General features: G+C 49.1%; 1 protein-coding gene across 4 annotated transcripts in view; it reads left to right on the top strand.

Moving 5' to 3' along the window:
• FHDC1 (FH2 domain containing 1) overlaps nt 1–17,173 on the top strand; it is a 42,770-nt gene extending 25,597 nt beyond the window's left edge. For all 4 annotated transcript variants that reach the window (XM_042983751.1, XM_042983752.1, XM_042983749.1 and 1 more), the window contains 6 exons: nt 2,109–2,179; nt 2,280–2,387; nt 4,410–4,480; nt 6,543–6,660; nt 10,448–10,612; nt 12,857–17,173. In XM_042983751.1, the coding sequence (XP_042839685.1) occupies nt 2,109–2,179; nt 2,280–2,387; nt 4,410–4,480; nt 6,543–6,660; nt 10,448–10,612; nt 12,857–14,878 (2,555 nt within the window). In that variant the 3' untranslated portion in view covers nt 14,879–17,173. The remainder of the gene's footprint in view (nt 1–2,108; nt 2,180–2,279; nt 2,388–4,409; nt 4,481–6,542; nt 6,661–10,447; nt 10,613–12,856) is intronic.
• The last annotated feature ends 8,021 nt before the right edge of the window (nt 17,174–25,194 follow it).

Genomic DNA, 25,194 nt, shown 5'->3' with positions numbered 1-25,194 from the left:
CTGCTTGTGGGTGCTGGCTCCTGCTCAAAGCCTGGGCACCTAGGCCAGCTGCATTTTTCCTCCCCCACTCTGGCCCCTGGTGTCCAGGACCTGCTTTGCCGGAAGCATACCTCCTTGCCTCCTGACTCCTCCTGGGCATCTCCAGCATGACTCTTCTACAGGTTCCTGATAGTTCTGCCCCCTGTTTCCTCTCCCACCTGCTTCCCCTCAAGACTCTAACACCTGGTGGGCTATTTACATTTGAGAGCAGCCAATGGGTTATGTCTGTTTCTTTGAATAGCTTGCTTACGCAGCTTGGATAGACTCCTGAGAGCTGCTCTGCTGTCTCACTCCACAGTGATGAGGTTTGGCCTTCTGGCATTTCTGGCGCTGAGCAGGCAGGCCTCGCATGTGTGTGGGCACTCCTCATCTCCAAGGCAGAGTCCCTAGTGCTCCCTACCCCTCACATTTTCCAGGGTTTTCAGGGCCAGCCTGATTCCCTCTTGGTTGTTTTCTAGATTTCTAGTTATCAGTTAAGAGTAGAACTGTTGATTCCTATTTGATTTTCCTGTTTAGTTGCTCTGGTCTGTGTTGAGATAAAATGTTTCTCTTCAGTCCATCCTATTCATTTTAGAGAGGAGACTAAGAATTAAGGACGATTTTTCTTCTTTCAGTAGAGAGGCCTTTTAGAATTTTTTTCCTGGGGGCGCCTGGGGAGCTCAGTCAGTTAAGCATCCAACTCGGTTCAGGTCATGATCTTTGCTGTTCGTGGGTTTGAGCCCTGCATTGGACTCTGTGCTGACAGATCAGAGCCTGGAGCACATATCATACTCTGTGTTTCCCTCTCTCTTTGCCCCTCCCCCACTTGCACTCTGCCTCTCTCTCTCCTTCAAAAATAAATAAACATTAAAAAAAATTTTTTTTTAATTTTTTCCTGTACACCAAGGCTATCGCAGCAATGTTGGAAGAGTTGTTCTTCCTCTTCAAATCGAGTTGGAGGAATAGTTTTCATAATGAGCAAGGCAAATTTGTGGGCACGGTGGAAACGTTTCTTATCTGGTTAACCTTGAAATACTGGCCTTCTTAGATAACATAATACAGGCAATGATCCAAATGTAAGTTTTTGTAAGTAATACCACACTTATTGGAGAATATGAACTTAAAAAAATCATAGGTGACATTTTATTTTCTATATATCGTGTAATTTTAATAAGCTTTTTTTTAGCTTCTTAAATACATTAACAATTTTTAATACTGTTTATTTGCACAGATGTGTGTACAAAAGCCTCTGTGTTTGTTAAAGAACTAATTTAAATGGGCACTTAAGTGGCTCAGTCGGTTAAGTGTCTGACTTTGGCCCAGGTCATGATCTCATGGTTCAAGGGTTCGAGCCCTACACTGGGCTCTGTGCTGACACCTTGAAGCCCATTTCACATTCTCTGCCCCCTCTCTCTTTGCCTCTCCCCTGCTCACTTTCCCCTCTCTCTCTCTCTCTCAAATGAACATTAAAAAGATAAATAAATAAAAATAAAGAGCTAATTTAAAAACATATTACAGTGAGAAGCTCCTTTTTAACCTTTAAGCCAATCCAAATGAAATGTATAGTTTTGAATAAAATAAACAGATTCTCTGGGTGCTTGGCCCCTAAGGGTTAGTGCTTTGCAAGTTATTTACATGCCATCCCAACCTGTTTATTTTTTATCTCCTTGTAGCTCCTTGACTAAGCAGAATGTTGCTCTCTGTTTGCAGGTTCTATAAATGTAGTCTCAAAGGCTAATGGATATAAAGGGAAAAAATAAACAATTGCTGAGAAAAAGGTTATTCCTGTAACAGTATGCTGCTTTTCATAAGGCCTTTGCATTTTCCACTACTTGAAACTTTTCATTATGGAAGTATTTTGTGAAACTTAACTATCATACCTATTCGATTCCCAGGTAAACACTAGGACGTGGATTACCGGTAGCAAATGGTGCGTTAGATCTACCACAGCATGTGCTGCTTTATTTGTTTCCTCCAGTTTTTGTATGCAGTGTAGGGTCAGAGTTTGCTTCAGACTCTCCTGAACTTGGATGTGGTCGCTGTCGTGTGCATTTAAGCTGAAGGGACTGTGGTGTGTTCTTTTTTGACAGAGTTGATGCTGTGTGAGGAGCTACATTCAATATTACACTTGGTGCTGCAGGCGGGGAACATCATGAATGCAGTAAGTAAAATTCAAAAGCATTAAAATGTTGCGTTTCTCACTTTATTTGTCTGTGCAGAGGTATATGTATATATTTTTTCTTTTGATTTGTCTTCTTTAGGGAGGGTATGCTGGCAATGCAGTAGGATTTAAACTGTCTTCTTTGCTCAAATTGGCAGACACAAAAGCAAACAAGCCTGGGATGAATCTTCTGCACTTTGTTGCACAGGTATGTGGAAATGGTGACTTCAGAGAGAGAACGAGTGTGAATCGTCCCCGGGGGTGGAGAGGTTTTTCCCAGGTGTAAGGGGGCATCACACAGAAATAGGAAAGGGTGTGGTGGGTTCTAAGAAGGTTCTCTTTGCAGAAGCACTCTGCAGATTCCTGAGCTGAACTGTGCCTAGGGTTGTAGGACAGTAGCAAAGAGGAGGGGGTGGGGGAGGCAGGGGACAGGGTTGGCAAAAGCCGATTATGAAGAGTTCACATCCTAAATGCTGGGGAATTTGGATTCATGCTGTAGCGTTTTGGAGCCAGCAGAAGTTCATGCACGGCATAATGGCATGAGCAGGTTGGCTTTGTTTTTAGGAAAATAAGGCAATATGGAGAATGGGCTGCAGTGGAGAGAGAACTAGAAATAGGGCACCTCTTGGCAGAAGTTGGCTGTGATCGCTTGGCAAGAGCTGAGAATCAGAGTCCTAGCCACGTGGATGGAGAGCAGAGGCCTGGGTGTGAGACATTCCCAATGTTGGGTTGACTAGATTTGTAAGTGTAGAGTGAAGGGGTCAGAGCAATGAAAAAGATCACCTCCACTGGTGTCCCTCTGTGAACTGTAGGTTAGCTCGCCTTGGCACGAGCACAGGGTTTGGTATCTTCCCCCTGTCCATCACCTCCATTTCTGACTGGGTCTTTGTGATACCGAAACAACCAATTACAAAGTGGAAAGTCAGCCAAAGACAGTTGCCTCTTTGTTGTTAAATTACCTCAAATTACAAATTACATCGATTTGTTTTTCCTTCATTGGATCACCTTTGTTGTTTTGACAGCAATCACACAGATGTAGGTTTAAGCTGGGGAGGAAGCTGGGCTCGTTTCTAGTGTGAGCTTCAGAACAGGATGGAATTAGGATTTTGACTTGTCCTTTATTAGCTGTACTTCCTCAGACAAGTTACTGAAACATTAAGACCCTCAATTTCTTCATCTAATCATGGGGCTAGTGATACTGCAAAACAGGTAACCAACAGGGTTGAAGGGGATCATTCCATAAAGTGCCAGACTCGTGTTTGGCACAGAGTAAGCGCTCCGTAAATAATACACACAATTACTATGACATTCTTCAGAAGACAAAGGACATGTTGAACTCAGGGCTAATTTAAAAGTTAATTTTCAGGGCGTTAAAACCAGAAAATGTCTTCCTTACCCTATGTGCCTTGAAGGTAGCCTTCTGGCAGTTCTTTTATTTATTTATTTAAAACGTTTTTGTTGTTGTTGTTGTTGTTGTTTTGGTTTGGTTTTGGTTTTGTTTTCTTGAGAGAAAAGCATGTGAGTGGGGGAAGGGGCAAAGAGAGGGAGAGAATTCCAAGCAGGCTCTGTGCTGTCAGCTCAGAGCCCAGCATGGGGCTCAGTCTCACGAACTGTAAGATCTTGACCTGGGCCAAAATGAAGAGTCAGACGCTTAACCAAATGAGCCACCCGGTGCTCCCCTGGCAGTCCTTTTAGATCCACGTATCCAGGTGCTCTAACTTGGTCCCTACCCATGTGGGGATGTTTCCGGAGTTGGTGATTGCTTCCTTCATACCTACCTTCCTTGTATCCTCTGAACAGATGAAGAATGCAAATACCTCCATGGCTTGTGCACCTTCTGATTAAAGTCATTTTGCAAACTGGTTTAACAGCTGAAGGTATCTTGGTCATATACAGGCACACTCATAGGTATGGGTGGTATTTAAGCAGAATTTATTGGATTCTCTTAGAAACAATGGGCCCTGCTAAGCTACCACCCACTTCCATTGACTCTGCATGCACATGAATTGTATTTCACGTCAGGATCGGTTGCTCTGGGAAGTTAAATATATCTTGAGAGTAGGGGAGTTCTGGTAAATCTTGTTAAGAATATCAGAGTTCATGTTTCAGTGAATTGCTTTGAATATACCAAGCATAAAAACAAGAACTTTAAGGTTCCTTTAAGCCTTGGGAAAATTGTTTCCTTCCAGTTTTATACATACAGTGAGAGAAAATTCTGTTTTTATTCTAGGAAGCCCAAAAGAAAGACGCCATTCTTCTAAACTTTTCTGAAAAATTGCATCACGTTCAGGAGGCTGCTAGGTAAGCAAGGAAGACTGAAAGTGAATTGTAAGATTCACATTTTTTGAAGCTATTTTTTAATGAAAACTGGTGAAGATATTATAACTTTAAAAAGTTTTGTCTTGTTGAATTTTCAGACCTTCCTTTTATTTGCTTACAGAGGTGTGTGTGCATCTTTGGAAATTGGGGGTTTTGAAAACTTAATCTTTTATTTTTAAGCTAAAAACCCCATTTCAGTCTTTTCTAATGAATATCATCAGTGTAAAAACAGTATGGATTGAGAACTTCAAATCCCTCCACACCCAACAGGTAGAGCTCAAACAACACAGCCTATTACCTCGGGAGTTGGCATATATCAGTCAAACGTCCAGGGCTGTTTCCCTGTAGAATCTAACATGGTACATTGATTTTCTACTGCATTAGAAGAAGTTGGAACCATACCAAGGGTTGTGAAAGGATTGTATTTAAATTAGTCACTCAACAGAGAAAGTAGCTACCGAACATAAAGCTGTGTTTACATCACTTTAATTTGCTTCTTATCCCAGTGTAAATGAGTGTTTTAATGTAGCTATAATCTGTGTATATGTACTATGTTGAGTTCCGTGTTTTTATTTTTTATAAGTTTATTTATTTTGAGAGAGAGCACGGGAGGGGTGGAGAGAGAGGGAGAGAGGGAATCCCAGACAGGCTCCGCATTGTCATGTCAGTGCAGAGCCTGATGTGGGGCTCGAACTCATGAACTGTGAGATCACAACCTGACCCAAAATCAAGAGTCGGACCCTCAGCCAGCTGAGCCACCCAGGCTCCCCAGAGTTCTGTGTTTTTAAATTTACAGCACATATCTATGTATCCAGTGGTAAATCCAGCTTTCCCAGAAAGAAGCCCTAATTTGTAGCACCTGCTGATTTCCATAGTGTAAATACTGCTACGGTGGCAGATTTCAAGCTACCCGTGTGGCCTTACTGAGGGAGGAGCTGGGAGGGGATGCCAACACCCACAGTGGCCTCTTGCAAGCTGGCTCCGGCACCCTTCGTGTTACCTGCTTGTTATCTGTGTGACTGTTTCTAGTTAGGGGAGCCATGAACCATATGCATAAATACACAAGCCGCAGCTTTTCAAGCTAAGCCCTGTCATTGGCCAGTGGCTCAGTATTATTAACTGTGAACATCTAACCACAGATTACATGTCTTTCCCAAAGGGAAATTATTGGTCCAAAGTTGTGAATAGTTCATAGTTCATGTTTATAGATTTTCAGATTATTCCCCCAAAGAATGAGCCTCTTAAAAGATATAAACTGTTTCGGTTTTGAATTTCTGAAAGCAACTTGTGTGAGAATATTTTTTCCTCTGACTAGTATAGAAATGTTACTAAGAGGTGTACATAGAAATAATCATTACATTTTTGTTCTGACATTTCTGGTTAGATGGGAAAGTTCAGCTAGATGCTGTCTTAGAAAAAAACCTAGTCAGTAAAGTTTGTTTCTTTGAAATAGAAGATGAGGTATCCTGGTGAAGTACAGACAGATCATAAATGGATGCTGATGACCAGTGAAGGTGGAAAACGTGATTGCACGACGAAAAGTTAGAATTTGCGATAGAAGCAGGAAAGCATTCTAGTTTATGAATTTGCTAAGTGAATTGCACTGGGTTTTAGGTATCACCTATTCACTTTACCTGGTGACAAAAATATCACTCCGTGCACTACCAATCTTGATGTGATGTATGTAACAAAGGCCTTGTGATCAGTTCTGTCATTTCTTTGCAGAATTGTTAGCTGCATGGTTAGTTCTCTCTGAAATACCGAGTGCTTACTCTGGCTGTCTGTGGCCACATGAAGTCTGCTTAGTATCTCCTTATTGCCCTTAATGTCTACACTGCCTTGCTTTCCGTGAGTTAGAGCTTTTGCATTGGTTCCAGAGGGAAGTCTAAGTATCTGAGTCTAAGTACAGGGGTGGTAAATGTCATCGCGGTAGTTCTGCCCTTCTGTTTCTAGGTTTGACCAACGGCTAGTCTCGTTTGACGTGCCTGCGTGACACATGGCTTCCCTGTGCCAACTGCCCACTCTCTCCCCTTTCTTCTTTCAGATTATCTCTGGATAACACGGAGGCAGAACTGCGCTCGCTCTTTATCAGGACGAGATCTCTGAGGGAAAACATTCAGCGGGATGGTGAACTTTGTCAGCAGGTGGAAGATTTCCTTCAGGTTTGTGGGTGATTTGAGTCCGTCTCTCGTTTCGGCTCCAGGCACCCGGCAGGGCTGGTTAAATCTGCACACGTTTGTGGAAGCAGCGGGTTCCGGTTCATATATTTTTTCCCCAGCTCAGTAGAAGGAACTTTGTATTTCAATGCCCATTCCTTGCCGCATTGGTTTTCTGGCAGGCGTTGTTGAATGAGGTCTGCACATAAGGTGTTTGCTTAGGGCTGGCCTCCCTTTACCCCTGCTCCCCGTCCATCATTGCCCCGCGCTGTAGCCAACTGGTATCGGCATGTGGTGCTGACCCTTGACGGCATATGCGTGGCAGTTCAGGTTTTGCTTCAAAACCGCAGTGTACGCGTTCTTGCCTCCTAATCCAACTTTTGGACAACAGAAGGGAGTTCCACGGAAATCATAGACACCTGACAACTTGGGCTGTTGTTCCTTCACTTGTTTTTATTCAAGAAACAAGCCAGGTTTTGGCATGTTTTTATAATGAGAGCGGGAGCACACACGATAGCCGTGACTATCAACACCCCAAACACATCAGCCGCACAGGGTGTGTCGGGAGCTGCTCTGAATAACATCAACAAAAAACAGCCGAGTGGACGTGTTTGTGACAGCTCACTGTGACTCACTAATCACATAGTCTGACATACTTCTTGTATCTTCCTTATTTAAAAAAAAGGGGCAGCTTTTCATGCTTTTGGTCTCCAGGGAAGTGGTATGCTACTGTCAGTATCCGTGCTTTGCGCCTTTCGAGGCGGCACATGTGCAACACGGCCACCCTTGGTGCCGGGAACGGCGTGCTCCGAAGGTCCTGCCAACCTCAGCTTTCACTCGTTTCCTCGGAATTAAGCTACATCAAATATTGGAAGTTGCAGCTCCCATCAGCGAACACTTTGGTTCTGCTGCACGTTTATTTTTATGATTAAATATGTATTTTCTTTCAGATATAACCAAACAAATACTCTGTTTAAAGTGCACAGATTTTTCTCCACAATGCAAACACCACCATAAAATACCTAACAGGTAGGAAAGCTGGGGTACCTGGGTGACTCAGTTGGTTAAGCGTCCAACTTCGGCTCAGGTCATGATCTCACGGCTTGTGAGTTCGAGCCCCACATCGGGCTCTGTGCTGACAGCTCGGAGCCTGGAGCCTGCTTCGGATTCTGTGTTTCTCTCTCTCTCTCTGCCCCTCCCCCACTCACTCCCTCTCTCTCTCAAAAATAAACATACATTAAAAAAAAATTATGGTCTAACAGGTAGGAAAGCTCTTAGCAGTAAGCACATGCAGACAAATGAGAGAAATCCAGAAATATAGGGGGAAGGCCCATCCCACAATGAGATGAGAATCCTGGATCTCTCATTCCCTGGCTCTTACATTAAATATTAATATTTTATGCTACATAGCAGCACAGAAAGGTTTATGATGAAAAGCAGCTCTGTCTTAGCCGTGCCCCTAGGCTGCTCTTTAAAGGCAACCTTGTTTGACTCTAAATGCTTCTTTCTCGTAATCATTTTTATCTTTGTAAATAAAATGTTCTCATACAGCTATTTATTTTTCTTTTTTATATTCAGTTTCTTTTTAAATGGTGGGGGGGGGCAGGTATTAATATTATAAGGTAGGGTGGGGTCAGGGCATGAAGGGAAAACGTTGGACTTTGTGCTCTTAGCCATGGGGAAACATTGAAGTTTTTTGAGCAGAGAAAAGACAAGAACACAGTCTTGCAAATCTCTGTCAGTATTTTGACCCTCTGGGCAAGAAATAACGAATACGTTGGTTTGGAACTTTAGTCTGGAGCAAACAAGTGAGACACGGAAAGTGGAGTCTCCTGGCACGGCTACTGACATCTTGTCCATTATACTTGGCCAGTGTGGCTCTGGACGGCCATTTGTGGTCCTGACTGCAAAAATTAAGTCTTGGCAAAAGACTCTGAGCCGGGTGATTTTTCACACCCATATTTGGAATGTTTCACTTTCCCAAGTCCTAAGGGTGACCGCAGTGCATGTTAAGTTTTTCCTTCCTGGTTTTCTCTCGATCCCCACAGGATCTAGTGATGAGACATGGGAGGAGGAGCTAAGCTAATCTATCCCATGTAGATAGATTCTTGTCAAGAGTCCTATTTTTCTGCTGTTGAGTTTTTCTTGGCTGGAATCCACCTTTCCCCCTGTGGAAGAATGACAGGCAAAGATTTATCTTTTCATGAATACCCTTCTCTCCATAAAGAATAATGCAGCATGAATGCGCACACTGCCTCGGGCTACTGACTCAGATGGTTACTTTCTCTGGTATCTGGTTTCCTGAATAGTTTTGGTTTCCTACTACCTCTTGAGTGTGTTTGGTGTAAGGAAAGGACTCTTATGGGGGAGAGTGTGTGGGAGCGGGTGAGAGGTGACGTGTCTCCTCAGAACTTCTCTTCCTTCTCCAAGCATGTTTCAGCAGCGATCCCACTCCATGAGGGCGGGCAGTCCATCGCTTCACATTTCCTAGGCCGGTCCTTCCACTCAAAGGAAGTGTCTCAAATAGAAGCCTTTTTAAGAACAAGATCTGTGTGATTTATAAAGTCACGTACTTCACACATTCCTTCTTCACATAAGCCTTGTTCCCTGGTGAAAAAGAAGGTTGACTTGAGTGTGATCCCAAGCAATTTGGTCCCCATGCGGCTGTGGCTCCTCTAACCTGCTGCTTCCTCATTTCAGCTCAACATGAAATGTCCCCAACATGTCAGGGAAGTGTGCTCGTGCGCCTGATAGGTCCCCATCCTGAAAGGGCTGAGAGCTCACTGGAGGAGAGCAAACCTCTTTCGTTTCTGTTTCTTTGTTGTGTTCGGCACCTAAATCTGTAGGGGCACTGGAGACTTTGTCCTGGAAGAATGAGGAGGAGGTGAAGAAGTGAAGAGGATGGATTTGTGTAGGGCAGTAATTCCTGTCCATGGGTGCTCATCGGGGTCTCCTGCAGTTTTAATAAAATACCAGTGGCAGTTACACCTCAGACGTACTGAATCGCATGGGTGGGGTATGAGCATGCACTGTCGACACAGCATCTGAGCTGACTTGGATAAGCACCATGGTTAGGAAGTCTTGGCTGGGGCATTTGTCTAGGCGCAGGGGCTTCCAGTCCTGTGGGATGACATTGACGCTGATACAGGTCACTTGAGGTGAGGCTTAAACTCCTCCTCCACAGGATAACTCATCAGTACGAGTGACTTTTGGCACCCTGAAGTGAACCCTTGGCCAATATCAGACTTTTTTTTTTAATGTTTATGTATTTTTGAGAGAGAGAGAGAGAAAAGGGACAGAGGATCCAAGGTGGGCTCTGTGCTGACAACAGCAAGCCCAGTGGTGGGTCTCGAACTCACAAACTATGAGATGATGACCTGAGCCAAAGTCCAACGACACTCAACCGTCTGAGCCACCCGGGCGCCCCAAGACTCACTTAGAAGGAAGAACAGATACAGAATGAGTTTTCCTTAATAAAACCAACGTTACGCCTATGTCATTTTTCAATAGCCTTAAAGGCCACCATTTTGTCAGAGGCATTCTGTAGATTAAAGCTCTTTAGGCGCATTTGTTGCTTCCAGGCCTTTACACCGGAGTTCACCTTGCTTCCCCAGGGCTTTGTTTGGGTTGAATTATTTTCCTTTTGGCTCTGAGTGCATTGGGTTTGCAATCCACCTTCCCTTCTCGACTTGAAATTGAGCCCAGGAGCAGGGCTTCCCCGGGCACTAGACGGCGCACAGAGAGTCTCCTCACTGCTGTTGACTTGAGCGTGTGCTTGTTTGTTTTCCCGCAGTTCGCTGTGGAAAAGCTGACAGAACTGGAGCGCTGGAAGCAAGAGCTCCAGGACGAGGCCCACACCCTTATAGACTTTTTTTGTGAAGACAAAGAAACCATGAAACTGGACGAGTGCCTTCAGATCTTTAGAGATTTTTGTGTCAAATTCAACAAAGCGGTTAAGGTATGGCCGATGGCATCTCCCTGTTTTCTGAGTTGTTTGGATTTTTGTTTTTCGCTTTCCGCACCCAGCCCTCTGTCCCTGGCAGAAAGATGGGTCAGCATTTCCACGCTTTCAGGGAAGTCTGGCCCAGGCAGCATTGCCACGCTCTCAGTTGGGGTTACCGGGAAGTGTCTGTACCATCCTGGCCCCGAGCACCTCCCGGTCGCCGGGAGCCCAGCGTTGGCTGCCTCCGCTAAGGTGCTGCTCACATCAACACCTGCTTTGATGCCCTGAAAGCGTTATGTTAGTAAAGTTCATCTATGATGGCAGCCGTGATATTAACAAGTGTCTTTGAAGATCCTGAGTGTCTCCCTCCCCCCCCTCCCCAGGAGAGAATTTCCCCTTTGGGGGAACCCTTTGTTGTGGTGGGATGATTGGAAGGTGTTCTCTCACCTGTTTCGGGCACCACGGCTATTGCCAGGCAGTGGGCACTGCAGAAACCGTGTCCTCCTCAGCCAGAGCAGGCTTAGAAATCCTCAAGCGCTTAGGGGTCTGCTGCCGTCTGAGCAATACGGCCGCGTTTCTTGCCTTTTAGCCTCCGATTCCAGTCATCTCTGGGTTCAGTGTAGGAGCCAGAAAACTCTGGGTTCCTTGGCTTTGCAAATACAACTTCTCATCTGTCCGTTAAAGACAAAACGACATCCCTTTACTTCAAGTGGTGGTGAGGAACCAAATACTTGTGTGCGTTATCCCTCCCCCGTATTTAAATGCAGGTTTGTCCATAGCTGAATTCCTTTGCGGGACTGGTCACATTTCCCTCCAGCCCTGAGTAGGCCAGAGTGACTTGAGTCCTCAACCCCTCCTTCCTCTCTCCAGCTAAGAGAAGGAGGCTGAGCCTGTGGCCACGTTTCCTCTCCCTTGTCCAAGCAGTGAGCTCAGCAGAGGGGGGCGGTGGTGGGTGGTAGAGGCCAAATTGGCTCTTTCTGAGGCCCTCACTCCCTGTCAGAATTCTGCAGGCCCAAGAGGCCACCTGTGTGATTCTCTCCGCCCAGCTGTTCTGAGCGCCAGGACCTGGCCCCACTCCCACCGCAGGCAGCTTTGGGGGAGAGGGCCTGGGGGACCTGGGACACTGGAGAGGCTGGACCAGAGCTGCAGGAAGGGCCATGCCTCCCCAGCCAGAGCCAGAGTCTCGAGGAAACTTGGAGGGGAAGTCCACCATTTGAGGAAATTGATCTTCAAGTAAAAAGTACTACCAATAACAGGCTTGGCTTGTGAGATCCGAGGGACTTGGCACCGAGGGACTGCATGCTCCCATCCCCCAGAGACACAGGCTCCACGGAGCTGAGGTCATCCAGGGTCAGCCGGGGCACCTCCTCTGGGCCCTTGGGTCCCTGGAGGTCGAACGGAGCCAGTCCTGTCACCAGCTCATGCTCCTTAATCCCCAGAGCCAATGGCGAGAGCGGAGAGGACCGGGCTGCAACGATACAGATGTATTTAGGTGATACAAATATATTTAAAGTGCACAGCCAGGTGGTAAAATGTGCTTTAGCATATACATTTGTTCTGGTTCAGTTTTGCTGGGGTGAGGCCTGGGTACTTGGAGCTGGGTGAAGGGTAATCGAAGGATTTATAAAGCAAATCATCTTGTCTGATTGTGAAAGGGGGTGGAGCATGAGGGACCGAGCCAACATGACCTCTCTGGTGTTTTTTACTGAAGAGCATTCAGGGAACAGAGATTTGAAAGGCATCTCTTAATATCTAGCGTATACATTTATGCATCCAAAGCATTAAGTAGAATGTGCTGCTCATGTGTGTGTAGATGCAGTCAACACAGATGCCACAGGGAGGTTTGATCTCTGACTCCTTTTTTTCCTCTCCGCCATTGCTTAACTCCCCCTTCCCTGGAAGTCCTTTCCATCTTGCCCTGCTTAGAAGCCAAGTTGGGTTCCCTTGGAAATGAAGTGGCAGGCATGTGTGGAATCACAGCCTACATTTAGAGGACAGTGCCTTGACTGGAAAGCTGCAAGTTGGGCCCAGGGACGATAAGCTTAGATTGGTGGGGCCACCCCCACGCAGCTTTGGGAGAACTAGCCCTGTCCACACCCACACAGGTGCAAACACCAGTATCTCTCTTGGTGAAGCTTACGCTGGGCTCTCCTCCCTGCGTGTATATCTCACTGGAGTCTTAGGGCAGGTGGCTCTGGAGTTGCACACACGTTCCACACGTCTCATGCGTCTTGGGGCTTCTCTCCACCCCTCGTTCAGGACAACCAGGACCGGGCGGTGCAGGAGCTGAGACAGCTGCAGCGGCTGAAGGAGCGGGAGCAGAAGCGTCGCTCCTGGGCAGCTGGGGAGCTCGGGGGCTTCTGCCGGAGCAGCAGTGAGAATGATGTGGAGCTGCTGACCAAGAAGGGCACAGAGGACCTGCCCCCCTTCCTGCAGCCCAGGCCCGTCAGCCCTTCCTACCGACCTCCTAACGCCCGCCGCTCTCGCCTTTCCCTGGGCGCCTTTGCTGACCGGGAGCTGCTGACCTTCCTGGAGAGTTCCACCGGCAGCCCTGAGGAGCCCAGCAAGTTTAACAGCTTGCCCCGGAGCAGCCCCCGGCAAGCCCGGCCCACACTGGCCTGGATGGAGCCTGGGGGCCCGAGGGCCCAGGACCCCAGCCACGCACGCAGACCTCAGGCCTCACAGAGCCAGGAGGAGGCCCCTGAGCCACCCTCATCTTGGCAGAGCCAGCTCCCAGTCCCCCGACCCGAGGACCCTGCGCCCCTCTTCCCTCGAGCTCGGCGCAGTGGGGTGGGCATCCTTCAAAAGAGGAACAGCGAGCCCATGGGCCTGGCTCCCGCCCGGTCCCCTCCGCTCTCACCATTGGCTCTGGGGATTAAGGAGCATGAGCTGGTGACAGGACTGGCTCAGTTCGACCTCCAGGGACCCAAGGTCCCAGAGGAGGTGCCCCGGCTGACCCTGAATGACCTCAGCTCCGTGGAGCCTGTGTCTCTGGGGGATGGGAGCATGCAGTCCCTCGCTGTCAGCCACAGTGGCCTGCTGCCTGTGAGCTCAAGTGCCCCAGGGGGTCTCAGCCCAGCCCTGCAGGGGGATGACGGATCTGCCCCCGACCAACCTAGTGGCGAGGCTCTGGTATCTGTAGGCAGCAGCGACCCTGAGAGCAAAGACCCCGTCCCTTTGTTCTACATCTCGGATGCCACCGACTGCTCGCTGACCCTGGACTGCTCGGAGCCAGGGGAGGGGGGTGGTGGGGATGGCTCCCTGTCCTCTGGGGCTGGAGAGACAGGCAGCCAGGTCTCCTCTCACCCTCCTTCCAGCCCCCCTGGGGAGGCTTCTGCTCCCCTCTCTGGGAAGAGTGAGCCCAGCTGCAAGGACGCCCTTCCCAGGGACAGACCTGCCAAAGGGAAGGATGCGACAACACCAAAGAGAAGCTCCCTCAGAGAGGCGTCCCAGGGGACCTCCAAGGCAGTGAGTGCCAGGCGGAGCCAAGGGGCGGCGCCCAAGCCTGTGCGGACCTTGACAGCCTCCGAGAGCGAGAGCATGCGTAAAGTCGTGCCCATCTCCAGGTCGAGCGGCAGCTCGGTGGGCTGGAAGCGGCCGCCTGGGGACACCCCCAGCAGCCCAGCACAGCAGCAGTGGTCGCGCCGGAGCTCCGTGCGGGGGACCTCGGAAGTGTCACCCAGGAGGCCCTCTACAGGGGCTGTGACCGTGCCGGAGGAGCCGAGGCTGGCGAGGGGGAGCGGCAGCTCTGGCAGCGTCCGGCCCGGGAAGGAACACCCCCTGCAGCCCAGGGGCTCGTTCAAGAAGCCCAGCGCCAAGCCCCTCAGGAACGTCCCCAGACAGAAGCCCGAGGAAAATAAAATCTGCCGCTCCAACTCCGAGAGCCCCGAAGAGGAGCCCAAGGCCCCGCCGCCCCCCAGCGTGCCCCGTGTCCCGCCTCCCGTGCCGAGCTTTGCCCGGAACACAGTTGCGTCCTCATCTCGGTCCATGAGAACAGATTCTCCTCCCGTGGCCAAGGCTCCTGGCATCACTCGGACTGTTTCCCAGCGTCAGCCGAGGCCGAAGGGTAGCCCCGAGGATGCCATCCCCAAGGACAGCGGCACCTTGCGGCGGGCCAGTAGCGCCCGGGCCCCCAAAAAGTGTCCGGAGTCTGCTGGGGGTCCCAGTGCCAACACAGAGACCCCTCCAAAGGGCCGAGGGGCTGGGGAAAGGGCCTCCCTCAGACTGAAAAACTCAGATCCGACCACACTGGGGAAAACCCTCGATCCCTCACGGAAGTGATAGGTGTCTGTCCTCTCGCTGCTGGGGGCTCAGGTGGTGAGGACTGACTCCTGTGACAGTCCAGCACCGGATGTCTCTGTTCACATAAAGTCACCCCCTGGTGCCAGCCACTAACGCTCATGTCACCGAAGGTGTGGTCCGGGAGGCTGGTGGACTGCCACCCACTGTGACGCCTCCTGCTGTAAGGTCCCCAGTCTGGATGTGCACCATGACAGCTGGCACCTCACACACTCCTCCCCAAGCAGAGACCGCATGAAAAACATAGATGTCTGAGATGACATTCTTCCATACGGAGTAAAAGAATTTTGGCCAGTTTGCCTATTCCAAACTTATTTTTGAATATTACAAAAACTGCATATTTTAGTTCCTTTTGCAGAATGAAATGCCTCCTAGGAAAAAAGACAAAACCCTTAATATGAAGACATTTTTATTTTCCTGTGTTCCCTGGCCTCAGGGTTCCACCTGCCCACACACCGTCCATTGCTGGCAACTGGACTTCTCTGCAGGCCCTGGGTGCTCTGTGATTGGCACCGTCTCCTCGAAGGCTCTCTGTGTTGCTCATCTTTCTGTGTGTGACTTCGGGTGAGGTTTGCTTGTGAGCAGGAGGGAAAGTGAGACTGGTGCGTGGAAATCGGATGCTCCCATGTGCTCAGGACAGGCACCATGGGCAGCGCCTTCCCTGCAGACGGGGAGCCGCCCCTGGGAGAAATGCTGGATCTTCCGGAACTTAGAAGTGCCATATTTTAATGGAAAGGCATTGAGGGGCTGTTTGGCTGAGCACACCTGCCCCTTCTGTGTTTCCCCATTTGTGTATCTGTTATAAAACTGAGTGAAGGCTGCTATGACCTGGGATCGCTCTAGTTACAGGGAAAAACAAACCCTTCTGTCTCCCAGTCTTGTCCCTCCCTTCTCTCTCTGCCTGCAGCCAGCCCTTCCTTCTCTTGCGAATGCAACACAAAGCCGGGAGGGTCTGTGCGTATTATTTATGCCACTGATGATGCTTCTTAATGTCAATGTCTGTTCTTTGTGGTACAACGGTTTTTAAGTCCTGAGAAAAAAATAATTTTTTTAAAACAAAAAACAACAACAACAAAAAAACTAAAAACAAAACAAAAAAGAAAAAAAAAAAGAAACTACTTTCAGAAGAATTTATATCATCAGGAAATTTTGGGGAAAAAAAGGCTTTATTCAAAAGGGAGAAAACGTGTACTGTTTCTACTCACTGCCCATTTCACTACTTCCTTTTGAGGCTAATTAGGAAATGAAGCAATTCTGGAAACTTCCTTGTTATTTTAAAGTCATCCCCCACTCTTTTTCACTTTTGGTCATTTATTGAAACTGTAGTGACACCTTGGTGTAGATCCAACAGCGGTAGATGGATTTCAGCGAATCCACATGGTTGATGTTACAATCTTCCTCCTGTAGAATGTTGCCTTTCATCCAAATTAATTGGAACCTGAGCTTCCCTAAGTCAGCCAAATTGAAAAGGTAAATTTTATGATTGAAGAAGTAAGGCACCTGACCGCAAAATCTCTTATAAAAATAGCCTTGAATACGTATTTCACGGGCCCCACAAAATGGTTATGGGAATCCTATAGTGTTTTTCACCATCTCAAAAAGCCTAAGAAATCATATATTTAACCGTGCAGATAACAACATTCAAGGCACAGGTCCCGTGGTTGGGTGGAAAAGGACGAAAGAGATCAAAAGTTTGTGGATAGCGATGGGGTCAGGACCTCCAGGTAGGATCCTGGGAACCAGGGTCCCAGTCCCTGCTTGGTCACTGATGCTATGTGACTTTGGCAAATCACTCCCTCTCCCTAAGCCTCTGTTTCCCAGTCTACGGAAGTCGGGGCACGGCTTCAGTGATGGCTTCTAAAGGTCCCTTAGCTCAAAGAGGGAGCTATTATTATCAACAACCAAGGACCCACCTGCCGCAGGACCAGCTTCTCCAAACCAACCCCCAGCACCTCCATAGCAGAGGCCTCAACGTCAAAGGCCTGCTTAAAATAAAGCACCTTCAGAATGTGTTGTTGCTTTGAAATCTAATAAGCTGAGTTTATTGAGAAGCGGCATTTTACTTAGCCCTGTGGACCCTATGTGTATGCATCTGTGTGAGCAGATGATCATTCTATTACCTTTTATTGGTAGTAAGCTTTGAAAAATAATTTAAGTATCTAATGCAGAAATGTAAATAAATTTCTATATAAATTTGTTTAAGATGAACTGAATGTATTTAAAGGCTCATTTATATGTTCTTTTATGTAACATGTAGTTTAATAAAGTTCCTGTTTATGGGAGTTGTGTTTTATCCTAACTTGCTCTGCTGATGGGTGTGTATGTGTGGGATCCTGGGGGAAGAGTATATAATTTCCTGCACACAGAAAAGCCCCGATATAGGAGGTACAACAGCTTTGAGATACAGCAGTCTTGTCCTCAAAAGGCTCAAGAGCCAAATTAGGCTGTTAGTGTGTGTCTTCTCGGGAGCAGAGTCTGTGTTTACCTGAAGGCCTAGAAAGCAGGCCTCGTGCCAGACCCGTGGGAATGCAAGCATTGCATCTGACACGCAGGCCGTCGATGGAATGTTCAGCACCTCGTACATGCTCACATTGTTCCATGTTTTGGGCCAAGCTTTGTGTAATCTCTGTGGGGCCAGCAAGTCTGGATCTGCTCCTATGTGTCCTCATGCATTTTGGCTCAGGACACTATTGGGAAATCACAGCTCACTTCTGCGGCTGCCTTAGGAATGAGCAGAGAGGGAGGGAAGTATGGCTTTATTTGAAATGCAGTGCTGGTGATTATTTGAGAAGAGGGGAATTGTTCAGAAGGTGCACCTCATACCTCAGGGGTTCATGTCAAGTTTTAGTCCTGGCTACTCTTGCGCTTTATCTGAAACGGTTTACAGGTTGATCCCTGGGTCAGGCACTGAGAGATAGATGAGTAGATGATGTCCTTGTGAGTTGCTGTCTGCCCCCATGAACTCTGAGAGCCTGGTTCTGCTTGTTACAAGCTGGTTGGGCCACTGGACCCCTTCCTGTACCTTCAACCTATTGTACCAGGGGTTACTGACATCAAAAAAAAGACTTCATTTGCACAGTGGGTCTCAAGTAGTTTTAACCCTTTTATTTTATGACTTTCAAAAGGAACCTGTGTTCCAGTCCTCCTGAAGATACATGTTGAGTTTAATGGGGCCACAGTTCCTAATTGTTCATTCAAGATTCTGCTTATTTGTGTAGAATAGTTTGGTGGAACTATTAATTCATCCCTGCAAGGTGAACAAATTCACCAACTTCTGCCTCTAAGGGTGCAATGGCCTCCCTGCTCCCATCTGGCAATGATGTAAGCTTTACGCCCAACGTGGGACTCAAACTTGCAACCTCGAGATCAAGAGTCACATGCTCTACTGACTGAGCCATCTAGACAGCCCTCAATTCTTATACTTTTGATTCATGCTCCAGTCCTGCCCCCCAACAACAAAAAAAAAGCAGTTTTTTGTTTGGCTGGTTGGGTTTTTTGGTATGTGTCCTCAAACACAAATAAGCATCAATGTATAAACCAAATTAGAATAAGGAACATTGCATCTCGTAACTCATTAAGTGCTCTCGAAAATTATTTGGGCCATGGGGCACATGGCTGACTCAGTCGGTCGAGTGTCTGACTCTTTATGTTTTTATGTTTATTTATTTCTGAGAGAGAGAGAGAGAAACACAGGTGGGGAGCAAAGAGAGAGGGAGAGAGAGAATCTGAAGTAGGCTCTGCTGACAGCAGAGAACCGGATGCGGGGTGCTAACTCACGAACCATGAGATTATGACCTAAGCCAAAATCAGAAGCTTAATCCACTGAGCCACCCAGGCACCCATGTCTGACTCTTGATTTTGGCTCAGGTCATGACCTCAAGGTTCATAGGGTCGAGCCCCTCATCAGACTCTGTGCTGACAGAGTCTGCTTGGGATTCTTTCTCTCCCTTTCTGTCCCTGTCCCACCCCTGCTCACTCTCTGTCTCTCTCTCTGTCTAAAAATATAAAATAAAATAGTGAATTTCTTAAAAAAAATTTATTTGGGCCATGAACACACAAAAACACGGAGGACGGTGGGTCAGCAGAGTCACTTTCTACTCAGCGTCTATGGAGTAACCATGCATAGCTTGGACTGCATCTGTGGCAGGGTTGAAGATAACCCAGAGCAGGCTCTACCTGGGAATTTTTTCATCTGCAAATATCTTCCAGTAAAGTGTCCTAGGGCTCATTGAATCACCTCGGTGAAGACAAAAGTAACATTCTTGTAGGTGAAGAAAATGGCTTTTCTGTCTTCCAGGCCACAGCTCTGCAGTGAAGCTTTTGGCTTCCTGGTTGGTAGGTAGGACCCCACTACAGGAGAGGTCAAAGCCATGGACAGCACTCAAAGTCCAGTCATTCATTGGCCCTTGACCCAGGGCCCACCAGGAGCCTGGCACAGCCTGACCGTCGGCCTGTGGGACAAAGGTGCCTGGTCCTTCAAAGAAGATCTGATTGAGGTCCCTATTGATGCATTCATGCCAGGCCTTTGGAATCACGCCTGGAGTTTGCCCCCAGCCTCCCTGGAAACATTCAAGGGCTGAGTCATAGGCCAATGATGTTTCCCGCGTCTGCTTGCAATTAGATGATGAGGAGTTGAGAATGCACTTTCCCAGAGCAGCTGTGTCATGCGTTATAGGCAGGTTTCTAGGCCAGCCCATGAAAAACCTATTGAACTCATCCATGGGTGGACCAGGGCATCGACATCTCTATACAGGAGACCTCACTTGTCGCAGAGTTCCTACAGGAAAATGCCAGGGTGCCAGAAACATCCCTCTCCAACTTCATGGCAGCAAGCAGAGGTTAAGGCACAGGAACGTGAGGGCACCAGTAACGTTCACTCTCCACTGTTGCAGAAAAAAAGTCCTCTCCGCTCTGGAGGTCAGACACAGAGGCTCCCATCCCCCAGGCCAACTCCAGTAAATATGTGCCATTTCTGTCTCAGAGACTACCTTTCATTTGTTCTTCCGAGAACACCGGCCCATCAGAAACGTGTTCACCTTCTGCTTTTTCAGTTTCCCGGAAGGGAGGCTGAGTTCAGTCCTGCTCCCTTGCCTCCTGGTAACCAATGAGAAGATGGCAGAGGTTGTGGGGAGGCTGCCTGTGTGGCCAAGGACAATGGGTCAACTGGGCAAGTGAATCATTTCAGTGAGGGCCGGATGTCTGCTGCAGGTGGTGAGCCTCGCTGACAATATCAGAGTGGCCACTCACACATGCTGTCCCACAGTGTGGAGTGCTCCCGGGTGCAACAGAATCACCTGGGGCTGGTGGGTGATTCCCGGTCCCACCCCAGACCTATACCAAGTCAGAATCTCTCTGGTGGGGCCCCCAAAGTTGCATTTTAACTCCCCAGCGATCCATGTTTCACCCTGCTGTTGAGAACCAGTGGGCTGGACAGAGGCCAGAGACTGGGGGTCCTGGTTAGAGGCTGATGAGTTGTTCTCTGGGCCGGGCCCCTCTCCCGGCCTCTGTCAGGCAGGGCAGGTGCTTTTCTCCTGGGCAAATGATGCAGAAAATGTATTCTGAGCTCAGCGCCCGGTTAGGAGGAGAGCTGCCTTGTCATAGGATCCTGAGGGGTTGTTCTGATTTGGATCTTAAGACAGAGGCACCTTCGAGCATACGCTCGGCCACTCCTTTGAGTCTGGAGCTCTCAGTGACGCAACATCAGAGCTTCTGGAACTGTGGCTCCAGAGGAACATGGGAAGTGATACCTCACTCAAGTCTTGCAATGGCTGCTCTTTAGGAAGATTATAATTCAGTGTCTGTAAAGCAATTTGCTAATGCACACTGAGCAATGCCACGCCCACATGAGTGCCCACAGTGAGATCTTTGTCAGCAGACATGCTCCCTGGAACCCTGTTACCCGGGCCTCTTGAGTTCTGGAGCTTTCCACAGCCTTCGTGACCGTCATTTCAGCTCAGCTCTTGGGGGTTTTGCCCGGTGGCTGCAGTTCCTTCTCGCTGTGTGCTAGGGCCAGACAGGCCAGCATCTGTGCTGACCTCACCGGTTAGGAAGGGGGTGGGGCGCAGCTCTCCAGGGTGCTGACTCAGTGCCGGATGGGAGCACAGTGCACTTGTGCAGTGTTCAGAAAGCAAGCAGAAGAAGGGACGTCGGAAGGTAGCCCCCCACCACGTTTTAGAGTGTGGAAGCTCTCCCTGGAAGGAGGACTGGGCCCCGGTTCCTTCCAAAGCAGTACGGAACAGTTCTCCTCTCTCCACTTCTTGCTATAAACAGCTCCCCATCAGACCAAGACATTTGCTGGGAGAATCTGGACAGTCTTGCCACTTTCAGGGACAGCCGCTTTACCAGTTTGGGCAGATGCAATAAGAGCAGTTCGAGCAATATTTGGATTAAAACGGTGGTTCGGTGTTGGAAGTTGCCCCAACAGAAAGAACAGTGCCTCCATTCAGCTGTGGCTGAGTGGAGACGTCAGCTTCGCTGGTCGGCTGTTCTTGCTTCTTTCCCAGGGCACCAGTGCTTCCCACCTGCTGACTCATCCCCAGGGAGGAGGGAGAAGAGGTGGGCTGCCCACAGGGCGGGCTTCTTGCCACTGCTGAGAGACAGATAGTAAAATCACCTCCCCACCCCCACAGAGCCTCCTCCTCCTAAGTTCAGATTTGACTCCAGGAATGAAAATAAGTCACTAGATAAGCACCGGGCTAAGTTGCCTGATCCTCTCAGCCCTTTCCCAAGCCCCTGTTTTGCTCAACCAGCTCATAATGGGTTGAAGTCTAGCTAGTTCTTTTTCTCCCCAGCAGCTCACAGCTTTGCGGAGCTACCACACACCCGTCATCCCCGTGATCCAGTGAAGCTTGTCATTCCCACGTTTCGGGGGAGGAATTCCTTCTAGGAGAGATGAAAGGGGAGTGTGTGAGGCAGTGGCCTCCTATGGCTACCCATAGCCCCATCTCTGTCCACGTTCATGGAATGACGGCCCCCAGCATGAGGTCCAGCTGGTCAGTCCACATCTGGACACTGTCCCCAGCCCTGGCACACCTTTCAGGAGGAGCCTTGATGAGCTGGAGTGTGACAGTGAAGAATGACCGGGACAGCCAAGGGTTGGGCACCATGCCTGACGATGAGCCACCGAGACGGACGGCTGGAGCCTGCTTCAGATTCTGTGTCTCCCTCTCTCTCCCTGCCCCTCCCCCCCCCCCCCCACTCTCTCTGTGTCTTTTTCTCTCAAAAAAAAAAAAACAAACAAACAAACTGAAAAAGGATAATAAGAACCTGGTAGTGGGATTAATCTCATTCTGTGTTGTTCCCAAACAGAATAGAGATAAACCTTCAGGTGTAAGAGGAGTTCATGCCAAAGCTGCATGTCTGTCTCCCTGGGCCGGAGGCCCTCCAAGTCCCTTCCACTTGGAAGACTCTGAATCTGTGAAATGACTGCTCCAGACTCAGTTGCTGAGTGGAACCAGTGACACCTAAGGCCACTTTTCCCTTGCAGGGGTCACCTCCTGGGAGGCCCAGCTGTACCTGACTAGGTCATGGGAAGAAGCTTCATGACAGTCATCCTTCCTTATTGCCAAAAAGAACTTACTGATTGTCTCCTGGGTGTAGGGCCATAGGCAACATCTGTTTATTCCTCTTGGATTTGTCCATATGGAGGGGTCCTGGGGTACAAGGGCAGTCACCTTATGACAGATTCTCAGTGGGAGTTAAAGAAAAGTTTGTGGTTCTGGAAAGCTCTGCGTCTCGCAGGGTCTCTAAATCAGGGTGCTCAGTGACTCCTCAGAAACCCAGCCTCTTCCAAATCCAGATGGAATACATCTTTCCCTCCATCAACTCTCCTCTGACCCCTCACTTTGGAAATTGATCTTTCCCTCCCCGGATGTCTCAGAGTACTTGGGATTATAACACCAATTCCTACCTGTCTCGGAAAACAGGCGACCATGTTTGACTACTGAATGAGGCTGTGACCTCCTTGGAGTGTGTGTGTGTGTGTGTGTGTGTGTGTGTGTGTGTGTGTAGTGCGTGGGGTTCATCCGTGGAGCCCTCCAAGACCCAGCCAGTGACTGGCACTAAGTAGGTGCTCAGCAAGTGTGGGCTGGAATTGAAAGGGGAAGGGGAACATTCAGGTACCTACGAGTAGCACTGCCCAGGGCCCCTCCCTCACTGGCAGGTCTCTGTGTCTGCCTGGGCTTGGTTTGGATAGGTCAAGGTGTGGTTCCTGGGGCTCCTAGCTGAAGGCCCCACAGAGGGTACAGCTGGCGTCTGGGAGAAGAGGGTTGGATGCCAGAAGAGGGACAACCAGAACAAAGATAAAGACAGTGTTGAGTGCCTCAGGAACTAGGTCTATGCTTGACATTGAGAGGAACGGGAACCTCATGGCCACCCCGCCAACTCTCAGGCCTTTTGGAAGGCAACTCCCTCAAGGTGGGCCAAAGTCCCGTGGCAGGGCTCCCTGCATCGGCCCTGGACACCCTGAAGCCACACCCTTGGGCACTGAGAGCAGACAGAAGCAGCTACTGGGCTTTTCAAACATGGCCCCCGCATCCTTGACTTGCAAAAGGCCCTGGATGATTTCTGGGAATGTCGGGGAGACAGACATGGCTGGGTGCCTGCCCTCCACTGGCAGCTGAGACACTGCCTGGTCTGCAGCTTAATAGGTGTGTGCCCTTGGGCAAATTGCTTAGCATGTATGCTCGAGAATCATAGTCTTATGAATCTGAAGTCTCAGCTTCAGAACAGCTGAGGGTGTTAAATAGTGTAATATGTGAAGACAGTCTACCTGTTTGCCATTATCACCGTTCTAGGTCAGAACCCACACCTGGCAACTTCTCAGGGCCTCCAGTGAGGTGGCTGTCTCACCAAGAAGGCTTTAGAGACCCACGTGCATCAGACAGGAAGACCGGCAGTCGGTCTCACCTGGACTCTGTCCCTATGTGGCTGGGTGACCTTGGGCAGGTCACTAAACCCAGCTGTGCCTCTGTTTCCGCTTCCTTCTCCAGCAGAGTAAGCAAGGCAGGGCTTCATGACACGTGACAGTCCCTCAATAGCCAGCCTGTATCCAATTTATTGGATCTATAAAATGCATTAGCTTCCAAGGCCCATGACTTCATCCTTGAGGCCAAAGTCTTCAGGGGATTCCCTCCCACCTGGGACTCCTGGCATCCCTTCTCTGGGAAAACGTTTGCCCAGTGCTCACATGGAGGGGTGGGGGGTGCTCTCCACATCACAGCAGGCAGGTGTTGGTTCAGGGAAAGGACAGGGAACACACTGTGCCTGGAGTCTCCTTCAAGTCAGCAAAGCCTAGAGCAAGCGTGAGGGACGGGAGGCTGTCTCTCCACAGCCCAGCACACTCCTTTCTGACTCGTAGGATCCCCGGCTGCCCTATGGCCACCTGGGCGGGTATGTCCTCCACCCACATAAAATCTGCCACCCTGGCTGCCGGAAAGGCAAGACAAAAAGGGGAAAGACATCCAGTGTCCCAGCATTCGAGGACACTGGGAAAAAGAAGACCGCCAGACCTTGAGGAAAGAGCAGAGGCCTGGAATTCATGAGGCCCCCTCATCCCACTTTAGGTGACCCTGAGCCGGTTATATATCCCCTCTCTAAATGTCTGTTCCTCATTCCTCTAAAGGAGGTGAGGCCCCCTGCCCTCCAAGTTCTCATCAGGGCTCGTGTTCTTTGAGTCTTGTGTGTGTGTGTGTGTGCGTGTGTGCGTGTGCTTTTTTTTTTTTTTGAGAGAGAGACCAAGTGTGAGTTGGGGAGGGGCAGAGAGGGAGACCCAGGATCTGAAGCAGCCTCCAGCTCTGAGCTGTCAGCACAGAGCCCGGTGCGGGGCTTGAACCCACAAACTGCAAGGTCATGACATGAACTGAAGTCGGACACTTAACCGACTGAGCCACCCAGGCGCCCCTTCTTTGATTCTGATCACAGGGTTCTTACGAGAGTGTGGGGGATGTTGGTGCCACACTGTAACCCACCTCTCTGCTCCATTTGCTCACATCTTACACAAACGGCCTTGCCCATCTCTTCAGAAGGGGCTCAAAGAGCCCGGCCATTGCTGGTCTTTGTGGTGGCCCCCCACAGGGCCTTCCTAGGGACCCATGAAGACTGACAGGTGAGTGTGGGCTTATGGTTCTGGATAGACCCGGTTCAAATCCCAGCTCTGCTATTCCTAACTGGGTTACGTTGGGGAAGTCATTTACCATCAGTCTCAGTTTCTCCTCTGTACATGGGAAAAATGTGAAAAATGATCTTTTGGGGGAGTCACTAGCATGGGAAGTATATCTTGGTGCATAGAAGGTGCTCAA

Source organism: Panthera tigris, chromosome B1, assembly GCF_018350195.1.
Source record: "Panthera tigris isolate Pti1 chromosome B1, P.tigris_Pti1_mat1.1, whole genome shotgun sequence".
NCBI classification, from domain to species: Eukaryota; Metazoa; Chordata; class Mammalia; order Carnivora; family Felidae; genus Panthera; species Panthera tigris.
Note: the sequence above shows the minus strand (reverse complement) of the source record. Positions and strands in the feature narration are given on the sequence as shown.